The sequence below is a fragment of the Schistocerca nitens genome, chromosome 3 (genome assembly GCF_023898315.1).
Source record: "Schistocerca nitens isolate TAMUIC-IGC-003100 chromosome 3, iqSchNite1.1, whole genome shotgun sequence".
NCBI classification, from domain to species: Eukaryota; Metazoa; Arthropoda; class Insecta; order Orthoptera; family Acrididae; genus Schistocerca; species Schistocerca nitens.
The window spans coordinates 380,770,520-380,787,809 of record NC_064616.1 but is presented as its reverse complement, the minus strand read 5'-3'; the positions used below and the strand labels follow the sequence as shown (position 1 = coordinate 380,787,809).

Below are 17,290 nucleotides of genomic sequence, written 5' to 3'. Positions count from 1 at the left end.
TTTTTCCAGGCTTCCATTAATTTTTACAGTGGAGCAACACACACTGTAATGAACAAAATGCAACTACATGTATATGGTTCTTCTACTTTAAACTACTCTAAATACAGGGCAATTAAAAATGAATATGGCAACTACAAATGGCTGTAACTATTTAATGCATTGAAATAAATGGATAATAATTGCAGAAAATATAAAACGAAGTTCAAAATTTTGACCTATGCACAAGCACAAGGAATCAGATGCCAGTGCATATGCAGTGATGTATAAGTGAAAAGTTCCATGACATGTGTGAAATTGGCAGATGTTGTACAGAAGGTATTCTGTATGTTAGAATTTAACAACTGTCATTCTGTCACCTCAGTGCAGACAAGATTTCATTATCAATGAACTCCAAACGTCAATAACATTCATAGATGGCATCAGCAGTTTGAAAAACAATGTTTTGCAAAGGAAAAAGTAATTGTCAGCTATATAGTCAGCAAAAATTGACATACCAAACCAGTGGGCAGCTACAAATGCCACCACCAACAGTGTGGTGTGTTCTCAAAATTAAGCTCAAAATGAAACCGCATTTAATTAAAATTTTACAGGAACCGAAACATGAAGATTACATAATATGTGTGGATTATGTTATGGCAATGCTGGAAGCCATGGAGGAAGAAATATTTGCTACACATCTTATTTTTAATGATGAGGCAACCTGGTACAAAAATTCAAGTATAGGGTACAGATGAGCCTTCAGGCGCAATAAAGTATCGGCGTGACTCATCAAAAGTTAATGTTTTGTGAGCATTGTCAGCATAAAAATTGTCTGGCCTATGTTGCTTAGTTGAGCTAATTAGCTAATTGTTTAAACAAACACTCTCTCTCTCTCTCTCTCTCTCTCTCTCTCTCTCTCTCTCTCTCCCTCCCTCCCTCCCTCTCTTTCTCTTCTGACACCCATGGATCTCTTTTTATGGGGTTATCTAAAAGACTTTGGGTAAGTACGTCCTGTGCCAAAAACGATTTCGGAACTCAGAATGTGCATTTTTTATTTGCTCATGTTGATGACGCCATATGTGCTTCAGAATGTATGGTGTGAAATGAAATATTGTTTACATGTCATTCGTATGAGTAACGTGAGTTACATACACCTCCTATGAAGTATGTGAAACAAAAATTGGACTTTTCTTTACATATTTTGTAACTCTTGTTGGCATGTCACTATGCACTAAATAATTGTTGCCGTTTGTAATCATTGTATTGATTTTGAACTGGCCTGTATCTGAGTGTTGTAACTGACTCTATAGACTAATCACCAATAATGTATCTAGACAACAGAGAATCTATTCACTTATTTATTTCTGTACATTACATTTGCTTAGATTGGGCATCAGCTCAGTTGTTCTGCCAAGTACTGACCACTTCCACATGTTTTCCTGATGCTATCACTACATTTACAATTTGTACAGAAACCAGATGGCAGCTATAAGAGTCGAGGGACATGAAAGTGAAGCAGTGGTTGGGAAGGGAGTGAGACAGGGTTGTAGCCTATCCCTGATGTTATTCAATCTGTATATTGAGCAAGCAGTAAAGGAAACAAAAGAAAAATTCAGAGTAGGTATTAAAATCCATGTAGAAGAAATAAAAACTTTGAGGTTCGCCGATGACACTATAATTCTGTCAGAGACAGCGAAGGATTTGGAAGAGCAGTTGAACGGAATGGACAGTGTCTTGAAAGAAGGATATAAGTTGAACATCCACAAAAGCAAAATGAGGATAATGGAATGTAGTCGAATTAAATCGGGTGATTCTGAGGAGAGAAATGAGACACTTAAAGTAGGAAAGGAGTTTTGCTATCTGGGGAGCAAAATAACTGATGATGGTCGAAGTAGAGAGGATATAAAATGTAGACTGGCAATGGCAAGAAAAGCGTTTCTGAAGAAGACAAATTCGTTAACATCGAGTGTTGATTTAAGTGTCAGGAAGTCGTTTCTGAAAGTATTTGTATGGAGTGTAGCCATGTATGGAAGTGAAACGTGGACAATAAATAGTTTGGACAAGAAGAGAATAGAAGCTCTTGAAATGTGGTGCTACAGAAGAATGCTGAAGATTAGATGAGTAGATCACATAACTAATGAGGAGGTATTGAATAGAATTGGGGAGAAGAGGAGTTTGTGGCACAACTTGATTAGAAGAAGGGATCGGTTGGTAGGACATGTTCTGAGCCATCAAGGGATCACCAATTTAGTATTGGAGGGCAGCGTGGAGGGTAAAAATCGTAGAAGGAGACCAAGAGATGAATACAAAAAGCAGATTCAGAAGGATATAGGTTGCAGTAGGTACTGGGAGATGAAGAAGCTTGCACAGGATAGAGTAGCATGGAGAGTTGCATCAAATCAGTCTCAGGACTGAAGACCACCACAACAACAACAAACAACATCACTACATCCTTAATACAGCTATCTGTGAAGAATCTGAAAAGGAAAAACTACCAATACTATATCATTTGTAATTATGTTCTATTCCATTTGCTTCTGATATAGCCACTTCTGATGTCTCCCCACTGAGGAAGACATAATCAGTTCTGTTTGCTATAAAGTCAACTAAGTCATCTTTGCTATAAAGTTAACTAAGTCACGTGCCTGCTCAAATGTTGCATAAGACTGTGTTTTATTTGCTTAAAAAATGTGCAAATGTAACAAAGACTTTAAAAATTCAAGAAATGCTGCATATACAGAGCACCATAACCTATAAGACAGCTGTTCCTTAATGAAGAAGCCCCATTAGACCAAAATAATTACTGCAAAAGAACTAATCAAAGTGTTCATCCACTCAGTAAAACTTGGGTACCAGTTCTGACAGTGCTAAGACACCACCAGGGCAATGAAATTGGTGAGGAAACACAAAAAGTAAGGGTTGAAGTCAAAATGACTGTGCTGGCTGCAGACTGTATCATACCAGTAGTATATGACAAATTAAAACTCCCGGTTAAGCAACATATCTCATCTCCTTGGCTATAGCTGTGCTGAAGGACTGATTTACATATTCAGCTTAAAAATTCAACCATCTATTTGCACACAAGACAAATGTAAACAGAACTAACATGTGACACATTCTTAACAAAGCTGCACATTAAATCTTTGATCATTACAAGAAATAAACTGCGGCAACACAGACTGCAGAAAATGGTCTGGAATATGGTTTTACAACACGTTAAAAATTAGCCATAATTTGTGTGGAATGTGGTAAGGCTGGATGAAACACACTAAGTTTAATGCAATGTTGACAGAAACGAGATTGTACATTGGGTTGTGAATAGAAAATGCCGTAGAGTGCAAGAATCTGATAACGCAGTGTAGATCAATACCTAGTTTGGATCTTCATCTACAGGACTATTTGGGTCTTTCCTGTCTGGGTATATCATGAAAAGTATCTGCCAGGATAATGGGTATAATAAAGAGGTAATCTGAGTTTCCTCATTCTCTGCTGACAACACTTATGGAATTTTCCTTTTCATGGTATTGGAGAAAATAATATACCATACAGTCAGCATACTTTAGAATGAGATAGATATGGTCCCTGTATCAGTTCCAATGGAAAATTCAGTCAAACCTGCTTAAGCAGTAATTATTTGCACTCATACATATGGATATGGAGGCCAACATTTCAATTGTAAATATGTAGCCCAAAAAATGTATTTCACCTTCTGCCTGCATCTTCCTTCTGGACAAATACACAGCCTCAGTAACAGTATTATTAGAAGTTTTTCTTTTTCTGAAGTGTGTATACAGTTTTTGTTTTGTAGCACAATAAACAATTTCTTGGTTGGTGTACAACCTGAAGAGACAGTTGAGGTAACTATATAAGTGTGACATTCTATTTCTGATCACTGCTCAAGCCTGCCTACGAACAGCTAGGAAAATTATTCTAAATCTTCAGAATTTTCCATATCACATTCTATTCTTTTCAGATCGTATTCTATATATTTCTTATATGAATTCAGAGTCTCAGAGTGTGAGTAAATATCTTTCTTTTTGGATCCAAGAGAACATTCTTGAATATCGAATGGTCAGGGACACAATTTATTTAACCAAGGTAAATGTGTAGTTACTCAGTTAAAAATAGACACAACACATACAAAATATTTCCAAAACTACAATTTTAACACTTGAAAATTCTCCTTCACATTTTTATGTGAAAGAATAATTATTTCATAAAACATACAAATGTTAATATGGTATAAGAATTATTTACATGAAACTTAAATTTCGAATTCAAAGTTATTTTTGCACTGCATTTCACTGCTCATTGCTTCATTATTAGGAGAGTACAAGGATGTTCTCACTCATAATCAATCATCAATCATTTGTACATTCCACTTGCACTTTGATTTTATGGTATCCGTAAATGAAAATGATGATTCAAACAAGTATATGAAAACAAAAATGATTTTATGTTGCATGATTTTTTTTTGTTTGTATTAACTATATTGCTGAAGTTCTCATCTGATGCACTGGATTTTAGGACATCATCATTCTGAAGATCCAAAGTTTCTAGCTCCACTTCTTCTGTTTTTACTACAGCAAACCCTGCAATGTATTACATTTACTTGGCAGCCAACAGACTTGATAAAAGAATCTGTTGATTCAGTGGCATTAAAGCGTTGAAATTGCTTTTGAAATTTTTCTTTGAGTAATTGAAGACTGATAATAAATGAAAAGTCAATAGCAGTTTCATCTATAATTTTTTCATATTTGGGAATTGCACAAATTACTTCCTCTGCAGATGTGATATGCACAATTACAGATCCTGACATTACAGTTATATTTATCTTTCCATTGTGTCTACAAGTTTAAATGATTTAGGTTTTTCGTTATGTTTATGATAAAAGGAAAATTCACCAGCCAGTGAAAGTCCATTAATTCCACAGAAGTCTGATTTATTATTCAAAGATATTTTTCTATTTCTTTAACCAGAGTTACAAATCTTGCAAGACCTTTGCCTTTAGTGAACTAACATACTTCAATATGTTGCAAAAGACCTGCTTCAATCAAGCTACTAACTTTGTAACAACTTCATGACACACCTAAAGGGTACAGATTCCTACCACACAAAATTGCTGGTGGATAATACAGTGATAGAACATAAGGTTTGAAATTATTATCTTTTTTGCAGAGGGCAGTAAATTCATCAATATTATCAATCATTCCTGGATTTCCATCAGTAGTTATTTGTGACTATTTGTGTAGTGGCACATTTATCAATTTTGCATTTCCTCTACATTTCTCATAGATTTCCTCATTTAATGTTTCTCCTGAAATCAGTAATATTCTCAGAAGCTCCTCTTTTACACTGAAATTACTCAACAAAATTCTCAGTTTCACTGCCAACTATGCTTTGTTTAATGTATCTCTGGACTCATGAAATTGCAGATAGAACCAGTCACATAACAAGTTATTTTATAACCCAGTTTGCATGCCATATGATATGTAATTATATTCTCATTGTGACAGTGGGATTCGACAGCTGTAAATCTTATATTGCTGACATTTTTTGGAAATCCATTAAATAAGCAGTTGTTGCCAGTCAGTTTTTCGTCTTTTAGCAATGCACCATCCTTTTCTTCTTTGTGGGCATGCGAGAAATTTTGAAAGACACATGTGTGACATTTGTATATTTTTATCAAAGGCCTAGTGACAAAGAATTCTTGGGCAGGCAGGGAAGATTTTAGTTGATTTATTTGTTTCTTTCTTAGTTCAAAATTTAGGAGGCATGATTTATATGAAAGTAATATCAACATTACTACCACTGCAATGCTACTGCAACACAATGAATACACACATTTATTTACCTTTACAACAGACATGACTCACCACAGTCAATATTAAAATTATAATGTCATTTTATTTTACTTTAGTAACTCAATATGAGATTAAAATAAAAAGTACTAGCAACCCAGCATGGCCTCAACTAGGTAGTATTAAGGAGCTATGGCCAGACAACTTGTATGGTGCATATGGTGCAATACATTTCACAAAACAACGTTAAGTAACTGAATATCATCACTTTCACATAACTTATGTGGTGTAAGCACTGCATGGCAGGAAAGTTGTTTGGAGGCAACAATATTGTGTGTTCCATATTGATCTGGCGTTTGGAGTGACATCTCATGGCAATGATGGGAGCACATTGTGATGTAAGTAATATGTTTACAACCAATGTAAATATTGTATGCAAATCATGGGTGTATGTATGTGAGTGATTTATTATGTATCAGTGGCCGGCTGAGCTGGCACAAATAAATGAAAAAAATAAGAAAAAACATACTAGATGTACACATTTAGCACATGTTACAGCATTCATTTTGTGAAGCTTAGCATGCATTGTGCTGCGTTATTGAGATTCGTTACTGAGGTTCACTGCTGCAATTCTTTGTCATGGGTTCTTTATGGCAGATTTCTTCACCATGCCATACAAAGAACCAGCATTTGGTTTGAGGAAGGGTTTGGTTTGAGGAAGGCAGGAAGCTGAAATAATGTAGCATATGTAAATGAAGCAAAGTTGCTGAAGTTGTAGAAGTAGTCTTTCAGAAAACATTGAACTTATAGCATAAAAAATAAAACGTCACATACTTTGGATTCACATGCTTTTTCATTATGCACTTGTTTTCAAACGATAGCAAGGAAACTATTGGTTAAAAATACTCGACTATTTCAAATTGTAAGCCTCACATCATAACATAATGATGAAGTGGTCATCTTTTTGTTACTGGTCATATCTTTTTCAATACTACAAACCTGAGTAACTCACTGCCCATTGTTCAAAGAATTTGCAGTGAGTTAAGAATTTAAATTGTGGTACTAATCTGAGTGAAGCAGACACAGGAAGTCTGAAACTGTTATCACATTTCGAAATGCATATCTCCACATCATTGAGAGGTGAATGCTAGGTTAAAACGTGCAGTCAAAAACAAAATGACATAGCCAGGAACCGATCCCACAACCTTTGGTTTTCCAGCCAAATGCTCTAACACTATATCAGCACACCATATACGAATTGCATCTTGCTTGCTGTGTTTTCAAGAAACTGCTGCTTTCTCTCGAGTTATGGTGGCTGTTCGGTAAGTGGCAATGGCATCATTTTTACAATTTCACTATAATTCATCATAATTCTGACTATTTGTATGAAATATTCATTAACTGTATATAAAAACTTTCCTCGTGAATCAGTGTACTTATAAGTAAAAATTGGGTCAAAATCCCTACAGCAGTTCTCAGACTAGTCTGTACATACAGACAGATGCGACCAAGCAGCTTCAAATTTGTGTATATAGAGATTAAAACCAATGAAGTATGGATATATAATTGGAAATCAACAACGCATTCTGCCATCTGTAGATTTCTGTGTGGTGAGAATTTGCACTTTATTTGTGCCAGCCAGAAGCTGCTGCAAAATGGCAGGTAAGATTGGTTGTCAAGTTTGCACAGGTATGATAACTGAACTTTTTAAGTACGGAACATTTGGGTGAGAGTATGAAGCTAAGGGAAAAATGGGTGTCTACTGAATATTTTATTGTATCTGACTATTTATACATAAGCTCTTACATGTTAACCAGCAGAAAAATAAATAAATAAATGGGGTTCTACCCCTAAGAAAGACACAATAAGAGCAACTGTACAAAAGTGTCATTTGAGTACTCTGACATGCACAGATGCAGTGAAAGCATTCAGTCTGATATTAAATTATACATGAATTTATTCAGCAATGTTCGCACATAAAGGGTGAGAATTATCGAACTATATGGAGGAATAAAAAAAAAAACGTAAATTGGTTACAAACTACAGCATGCACACACTTTATCCAACATGTAAACGTCACTATAGATATTTGGATTTAGGTTATAACATGTTTGACATGCCTGCCATTACTGGTGATGATGTGGCACAGATGAATAGCAAAATTCTGCATGATCCACTGAAGTCTCAGAATATCGTTGCTGTCGATGACCTCCTGAATGGCCGTTTTCAGTTCAGCAATGGTTTTGGTGCTATTGCTGTACACTTCGTCTTTAATACAGCTCCACAAAATGAAGCCACATGTCTTCAGATCCTGAGAATATGGTGGCCAATGAAGGGCCATGCCAGTGGCCTCTGGGTACCCCAGAGCAAGATTGTGGTCCCCAAAGTGCTCATCCAAGATATCAAATGCCCTCCTGCTTCAATGGGGTCAAGCTCCATCTTGCATGAACCACATCTTGTTGGAATCAGGGTCACAATGGAGATGAAATCATCTTCCAAAATCTACACATACCATTCTCTAGTCACCGTGCCACCACAGAACATCACACAGATTATTCCATGACCAGACTTTTCTCACCACACAGTCACCCGTTGAGGGTGAAGAGACTTCTTGATCATGAAATGAGGATTCTTAGTCCTCCAAATGTGCCAGTTTTGCTTATTGACGAACTCATCAAAATAAAAGTGAGCCTTGTTGCCAAACCAAACCATGCATGTGCATACTAATTCCCATCATGCCCCGTGGCCAACCATGTTGTTTGTACATCCAACACAAACTGTTCAGAAGTTATGACAATTTTATTTCATATAGTTCAATAACTGCCACCTCGTACATCACTCTGCACTTTCATAATTTGTATAGTTCTTATGCCACTAATCTTTACATTAAGTCACACTGTTTCTAATCACTGCTAAATCATTTTCACACCCTCAGCAAATAAAGTTTACTTCATAATTTTTGTTCACAAGAGCTTTGAGGAAATCATTTTTCCAGAGAGAGACTTTTTTCAGTATTAGAAAATCTAGTTGCCTTCTTCTGTCTCCCATGTACTTTTCCTTTCACTTATTTTTGTTCTTATTTGGTTTAATACAATACTCGAAGTTATTTGGGCTTAAAAAACACATTTTTTTTTAAATTGTGTGTAAACATCCACCATATATTTAGCTTTACATGTATGGAGTTTTCACAGCGAAAGTTTGATTGGGTATAGATTTATACATGAATATGTATGACGGTGCATGGGTGACATTTTCATATCCTTTTCTACCTCATTTCTTTATTCATCAGAAGAAATTATATTAATAACAGTCCACTCATATTAGAATTCTGCCCTAATATCTTTTAAATAACTTGATATAAATTTTGACAGTTACTTGTTCTGAGATATCTGAAACCAACACCATAATTAAAACGCATGCTTATAGACCTAAGTTTATAATCAGCATGGAACCAGCAATTGAAGCACAATGAGTGGAGCTATTAATAATACAAGTTTACAAATTCTTGCTCAGATCTCTTCTTTCTCTCTTTTATGATACAGAAGTATTTTTCCTTCATAACCTGAAAAGCTGCAAAGTTCTCAGTCTCTAATTACAATCATCACTCCGTCACAGACCAGACTGTCTTCTCTGTTATTCTAAAGACTTTGGCATGCATGAACAGTTAGTGGATTGTGTTGTTAATTAGACCCACCCAATCCTCAATCCTGGCTTTGTGTTAAACCACAGCTCGTTAGCTGTATTGAGAATCCAGTCTGCCTTTATGAGCACCCATTTGGCAGGTTTCTTTCTGGGAATGTTCTAAAGGTATAGAGAACTACAGCTAAAGAGCTGGAAACCATGGTGTTTCCACAAGCAACTAGGGTATTAAAGGCAAATTCAGACAGAGCGTGACATTGTATGGACAGGCCTAATTCTATCCACACATAGCCCATCCTTTTAACTGCTGTATGTAATATACTTATTAACTGGGACGAGCTGTCAACTTTCACTGAAGTTACTATGTTCTGTAACATGTAACACTACTGAATCACACAGTATTACTTTAAATGACCAATTTCACTCACTGTACTGAAAAATTCTAGTTAAAGTGTCACAAAATTTCATCAGCCTTATTAAAAATATTTTAGGACTGCATACCTTGTGATAATAGCATGATCCTATGATTGTATATAGTCTCTGCTGGTGGTCAAAATCTTCATTCTGAAAAACAAAAATGGATTTCCTAAGATACTTAAAACAGACAATTGTGAAATGCACATTTAGAAACACATCATTCGGCAAGTGAAAAGCATGTAAATATTAGACAACAAAAGCATGAAAACCTGGAATGAAACAAAGGTGGAGTCATCTCTTTTGCACCACAATTTGAAAAGAGGAAAGGAAATGAGGAAAGGTGAGGGGTGGGGGATGGTGGCAATAGCAAACAGAGACACACAGGTGACATTTTTCTTCTTTTAAAAAAGACTAGAGCCCCTCCATGCCTACGCTAGCATGGTGACCATCACAAAAAGTTCCATGTTGCTTCTGCACTGCATAGTCACTCAAACCGAAGTTATCACAGGATGCAGGACTGTGATGTTGTCCACAAGTCTGGGTAAGGTTACTCACTGGTACGGGTCAATTAGAAGACAGTTGTCAATAGAAACATACGAAGAAACAGTGAGTTTACGGTAGAGGGAAAAAAGCGCCATGGCACATGCCACAGGAAAATAATCTCAGTGACAGTCTGGAGATGTAGTAAGGGGAAGTAGTGGACTTGCTTTCTATCTGTGATAGATCACGCAAGGGTAAGTTATGTTAGTAGTGGGTATCGTGCAGCTCACCAGACGTCAGTGCCATCTGTTCCTCAAAATGAGGCCAGTCCGAATCTGTGCTGCAGCACCTATGCTGCTGTAGGAAACGCCGGTGGCCCACATTTGCATTAGGTCTCACCTTTGTGTAGTTCTGTGTAGCATGGTTCTTGTGTCACCATGGCGGGTGGCAGGCAGCTGCTGCTTTGTGTGCCTGTTGAGTCTATGCAACCAGCATGTTAAGAACATAGTCAGTTTTCTCAGACAGTTGGTCAATGCTTAGCTCACTCAGTTTTGCCATGTTTCCTGGTCCATTTGTCATTCTGCTTGGAGCAATTAACAAATTCACTCAGCAACACTGTTGATGGCCCCTTAACTCAGTCAGCTAAAGTCTGACTCACCTTCCTTTGCCCATGCTGTGGCATGAAAGGATGACAAATTTTGCTCTCACTGTAAAAATTACAACAACAACAACTGTGCTTAATTCATGACTGCCAACATCACAAGCACGCCTTCTCAGCTCTCCTTCAGACTAGACAGTGGAGCACACAATGACAGCAGCGCATTCACTTCACCTGCTCGAGCTAAGCTCACATAGGTGAGTTCCTGGCCTGTCACGCATATTCTGAAGTGTGGTGGCAGAATACGCAGGAGTTCAGCTCTGCTTATAGCACACTAACAATAGTGAAAAATTAATTAGTAAACACAGTGTGAATCATGCTACATTAAACACTGTGTGACCATAAGGTGTATGTTGAGTGTGATGGTATGTGAAATATATCTAATTTTAAAAAACTCTGAGATACATCTGTACTAACAGTCATAGTGATTTTAATTTTACGTGAACTATGACACCCACATTCAAAGGCACACTGACGATGCTAACTATCTTATATTCTTCTGTCTATTCTATACATGTATGAAGTCCACTACTGTGTTTTCTGCCTGTATGTTTGATTTAATCTCAGTTATTCTGAGATGACTTTTAGTAACAGATAGAATGATTCACAAGGAAGGTTTGTGTAAGCAATTCATAAATATTTTATACAAACTGGCTGAACTGTGATGAATTTTTGTAAAAATGATGCCATTGCCATCTAGCGGGGAATGGCTGAACTTCTTGGAATTATCCATTCATAGGAATTATCCATCCATACTGTGGACACAGGAAATAGGCCTAAGGCCACCTGCCTGCAGTGCCAGGCCAGCATGAGCTACTGCTACTGGGAGGCTGGTTTGAGCTACCACTGTCTTCCTAAATGACCTGTGATGTAGGATGTGTGGTATCAACGGTGTCTGCATCAACTGCACCCAGCATGCCGGGCACTGCTCGCCACTAGGTGGAAGCCAGCACATTTAAATCTCCTTCCTGCATACAGCTAGGCAAGCTCGCACTTCCGTTTCTGACTGTCTCCTATGGGGGGAATCACACATGTGTGCCCCCAGGACCCCAAATTCGCATTACCTGACTGTTTGCAACTCTGATTGGCTGGTGCACTTTTTTAAGTGGTCACACTTATAGAATCGTTCCACACTCAGTGGATCTACAAGCTTATCAACCTTAGTACAGAAGACTGTAGTGAGGAAATTACATTGATGCTGCATCACACTACTAAGCATTTATATGTATCAGTGACTTATCTGATTCCATCAGCTTTCAAGCTTACAAGAACATCACTCTCATTGTAGCTCAGCACCACAGCAGGACCTAAAGCACTTCAATGTTAAGTATATATCAATTTTTAAGTGTACATACTGTAAATAAACTTATTAATGTGTTACTATTTGTAGATGTCCAAATATCTTTATTCACCACTTCAACTACTGACATATTGGACATCCATTGACGATGAATCTGGTGCTGTAGTGTGGCAGTTGTCAAAAATTCATACCAATTTGCTAACAATTTTGTATGGAATATATTTTACAGTGTCCGTAATTTGTGTACACAATGACAACTTCTAGAGAGCAGTCAGTCACTGCACTTATTCAGTTTCAGAGCTAAAAAATCACCTCACTGCTCATTATTATTGGCAAGCTGATGGATGCACAACAAAACCAGCAAAGAACAATGAGTGAAGCACAGAATTCCAGTGGCCATGTGTCATCTCCTCCCTTCCATTCTTTTGATGCAAACCAAGAGGAATGGATTGAGTAAGCAGGTTGAGCAGCATATGACATATCAGGTGAATCACAATGCTTTTTCTTTTTGTATGTAGAAGTGAATATTTTAAGATTGTGTAGGAAGTTGTTCCATCAGTTAAGAGTCCCAGACCCTATCATATGAAGACAGTGTTGGTGAACTGGTTGACTGCTTCAAAGTTAATATTCATGTAGCTCCTGCTTATTTCAAATTTTTTGTACATGTTATTATAATAATCAATTCTGCAAGGAATAGATCACTGAACTGAAGGGCATGACTAGGAATGGCAAATGTAGCTGCTCTTGTGGAGCCTCATTTCAAGATGAATGCTTTGCAGTGCCATTATTCAAAACCTTGCTGATAACAGGATATGGACTAAGACTCTAAAGCATCAGACCACTGGTCCCAATGTCATGCTCAAAGAAATCAAAGGTCAAGAAGTGCAAGACTTCATGGAACTTGACTTAAAGGTGCCTGTTGTTGCAATACTGAACTCAGACAGCTCACAGTGGCCCCAGTTTCATATGGCACAGGACAAACACCACCATAGGCAACAGATAAACACAGCATGGGGCGCCTAGCCACTTTCTTGGCTCGTTCAAAGCTTTGGAAGTCTTTTGTGAAATGTTATGTAACGCACAACTGCAAAAAGTGCTTTCTCCACCATGTGGAATACTAAAACTACCATAAATCAAGACACTCAATAGAAACCCAAAGTAAATTCTGTTCCACACAAATCTCAGTTTGATAAAACGAAACTAAACATAATCTCTCATTCTGAGACTGTATCCACTCCTCCTGGCAATCCACACTAGAACCATGGGTGAAAGTGACGGAATCGCACAGTGAAATACACATCACAAAAATTGCCTCAGTCTAACCATCTCTCTTATAATAGATGTACAGCTAAATTCTTCAAGTCAGAACAAACAGTCACATTCAATGGACAATAACTGCAAACTGTTCATCTCTCTGCACGTTTGAAATCAAGCTGTATCATTACAGTTAGATATTGCTGATTCAGTCACACTGTTTAATGAAAATACTTATCTGCAGTTGGGAAACCCTCAAGTACAAAATCATGCCTGCACCTCATGGCCTAAAATGGCGAAAATATCCCTGTTCTTGGAAAATGTACTTTGCAAGCAAAATATAGAAGTATGACTACATCAGTTCCATCCCCTGTAGTTCAACCACATTCTGTTACTAATATTTTTGGCTTGGATGTTTTTCACTTATGCATACTACTGATATGCAATTTTCCAATGCCAGTTTTCGGCAGTTGTGTGAAAAATATGTAAATTATCACGCCCCAGCTCTTGGGTGATATACTTCTGCAGAGTGGCAAGCTAAGTGATTATCTTTCCGTGTGTTTTCCCTGTAATATATTTCTTAAATTTTGTTCGTGTTTTTTTGTTTAAGAGGTTTAATCTTGAATTTTTGTAAGTGAAAATTCATTCAGTCTGTAGCACAGTTTTCACTTCTTCTGAAGAGCCAGTTACATAGCTCATTAACACATCAGCATTCATTGGTGATGCACCAGGAGAATAGAAAGTTGCATATCTAGGATTCAGTCTGCTTTTACAGTTTACTCTTCAGTTAGCCTTCCTAGGATGGATAGGAGATAGTGTGACCTATTCTTGAGTACTGCTTGAGTTTTTGGGATCTGCACCAGGTCGGATTAAAGGAAGGCCAGTAGGTCCAAACAACACTTGAGTGTTCTGGAGATGCTTCAGGAACTCAATTGGAAATCTTTGGAGGGAAGGCGATATTCTGTTTGAGAAACACTATCAGAAGATTTAGAGAATGTGAAGCTAACTGCTGAACGATTCTACTGCCGCCAACATATATTGTGTGTAAGAACCACAAAGATAAAATATGAAAAATTAGGGCTCATATGGAGGCATATAGACAGTTGTTTTTCCCTCACTCTATTTGAGAGTGGAACAGGAAAGGAAATGACTAATATTGGTATTGGGTACTCTTTGCCAAGTGCCTTACAGTGGCTTGTGAAGTATCTATGTAGACGTAGACATTTGTTCAACGTCACAGTGGGACACGCAAAGAATTTTCACATGCATACTACGCTCATGGACAATGCAAAACCTGTTTTAGCACACTAATCTGGTACCCTATGCCATTCATGATGAAGATACATCTGAACTTAACAGATCAGAACAAATCAGAGTTTTGAAACCCATTTCTGCAAATCTGCAAGCACCTCCCATTGTGATCACAAAGAAAAGTGAATGGGAAGATTAGACTATGCACCGATTATGAAGCTGCAGTTATCACTCAAACAGTGAATGATTCCTTCCCGGTTCTACGTACTGGCATGCTTATGGATTGCCTTAAAAAAATGGAAGATTCTTTGCAAAATTTTGTTTAACTGACGCTTATCTTCAACTTCTGCTTGATAAGGAAAGATTTATGGTAGTTAATACGTACATCAATACCTCACTACTAGTGCCTTCAAATCAGAAGTGCCTCTGCTCCATTATCATTTCAATGTTTTCTTGAACAAGTGACACTGAAAGTTCTGTCCTGTTCAAATTATTTACATGACACCATTGTATCTGGACAAACACCGGAACAGCATCTCAAATATTTGAAGTCTCTTTTCCAAGTTTTAAGTGACCCCAGACTCAAGTGTAATTTACAAAACTGATCAATTTCAATGCTGAAAGTGAATATGTGGGATATGTCATTTGATGTGTCGGCAGCTGGGCCAACACCTTGTAGATAGAGGTGGCTTAAAAGGCACGCGAGACTAACGCAGACGGGCGTGAAGTACTGGAACAGGATACGTAATTAATGCTATGAATAAAAGTACGTAGCTGGTATAATACTTATCTTTAATAATTCATTGTGGCACATCGCACAAAGGAGACTTTAATTACAATCACTGTAAGGCTAATGGCGCCTTGCTAGTTCGTAGCCATTAACTTAGCTGAAGGCTATTCTGTCTCTCGGCTAATGAGAGAGAAAGGCTTCGTACGTCTAGTCGCTAGCTCTGTCGTCCGTACAACTGGGCTGAGTTCGAGTCAGTCTCTCGAGACCTGCCTTGTGGTGGCGCTAGGTTTGCGATCACACAGTGGCGACACGCGGGTCCGACATGTACTACAGGACCGCGGCCGATTTAAGCTACCACCTAGCACGTGTGGTGTCTGGCTGTGACACCACATCATTGATGCCTACAGTGAACATCCCTCAACTAAGCATTTAAAGATCATATGGGGAGTACCTTCTCCTAAAAATCCATGAGAACTACAAGCTGTTCTTGTGAAATGATACACTACACTGAATTCATTCCAAACACAGTGAAAATAGTCACTCCTTTGCATCCCCTCTGGCATAAAAATGTTCCTTTTGACTGGACTGGAGAATGTGAACATCTTTTCTCACATCGAAACGTCCATTCTTAGTTGTCCATGTCATATGAATTTCGACCTGTAAAAAGGAGTAATGTTTGCAGTTGATGCATCACCACATGTAATAGAGGCAACTTTATATCACAAGGTTGACAACAGAGAATCCCATGTAACATTCGCATCTAACACACAGAACAAGGCCCAAGTCAACTCCAGTCAGCAGGAAAAGGAAGTATAAGCTGCAATTTATGGTGTCACTAAATTTCATCAATATCCATATGGTAAAAACTTTTTCTAGTGGCTGGTCATAAGGCACAGGCAGCTCTCTTTTATCTGGCGAAAGATGTACCTGATCTTACAGCACAGAAACTGCAATATTGATCACTATTGCTGTCCATTTATCAATATCAAATTCTTTAACACACTACAGCACAGTATGCAAATGCAGCCACTCTGTCTCACTTAATCATGGGAAATGATCTGGATTTTAATAAATCTGAAGTTTCTTTTCTTCAGGCTGGCCATTTTGTTCTTGCAAGCATTGCAAGTTTATCCTATTAATTCTCAGTAGATTGTACAGGCTACTGAACATGATCAGACACTATGATTACTCAAGTACTACATGCAGATGGCTTGGCTTCATAATCCAAAATCAATTTCAGATGTAGTAGTTTGCAAATACCATGCACAATGCAACAGCATTTCTCTTCAGAATGGAAAGATTTTATTGTATTCTCCTAATGAACAAACGTAAGTTCTGATTCCCACATATTTTGCAACATGTGTTCAAACAATTACATAGAGGGCATTGGGGAATCAGAAAAAGGTAGCTAATGTGCCAGCATTGCTCATGGCTCAGACTTGATAGACAGAAGATGCAACCGCCCACTGCCAAGTATGCACAGATAGCCAGGCAGCACCGTGCCAAGAATTTTTAAACTGACCTTGACTTGAGGGTCCCTTGCAGTGTATTCATATAGATTTTGCTGGTCCTTTCTAGAATACAAGATGACACATTATCATCAATGCATACAGCAAATATTCTTTTGTCTGTCCACAGAATTTTACTACTAGTTCTATCACTATCAAAGCACTCACTACTGTATTTTGCTTAGAAGGTTTGCCACGCACGATTGTTTCATAGAATGCTCCACAATTCTATTCATCAGAATTTCAACAATTTTGCCGCAACAATGGAATCCA

The 17,290-nt window shown here is 37.7% G+C and overlaps 1 protein-coding gene across 2 annotated transcripts in view; it reads right to left on the bottom strand.

Annotated features, from left to right (window-relative positions):
- Positions 1–17,290, bottom strand: part of LOC126248318 (protein inturned) — a 267,846-nt gene that overhangs the window by 89,456 nt on the left and 161,100 nt on the right. For both annotated transcript variants that reach the window (XM_049949205.1, XM_049949204.1), the window contains exon 12: positions 9,921–9,983. In XM_049949205.1, coding sequence (XP_049805162.1) covers positions 9,921–9,983 — 63 coding nt within the window. The remainder of the gene's footprint in view (positions 1–9,920; positions 9,984–17,290) is intronic.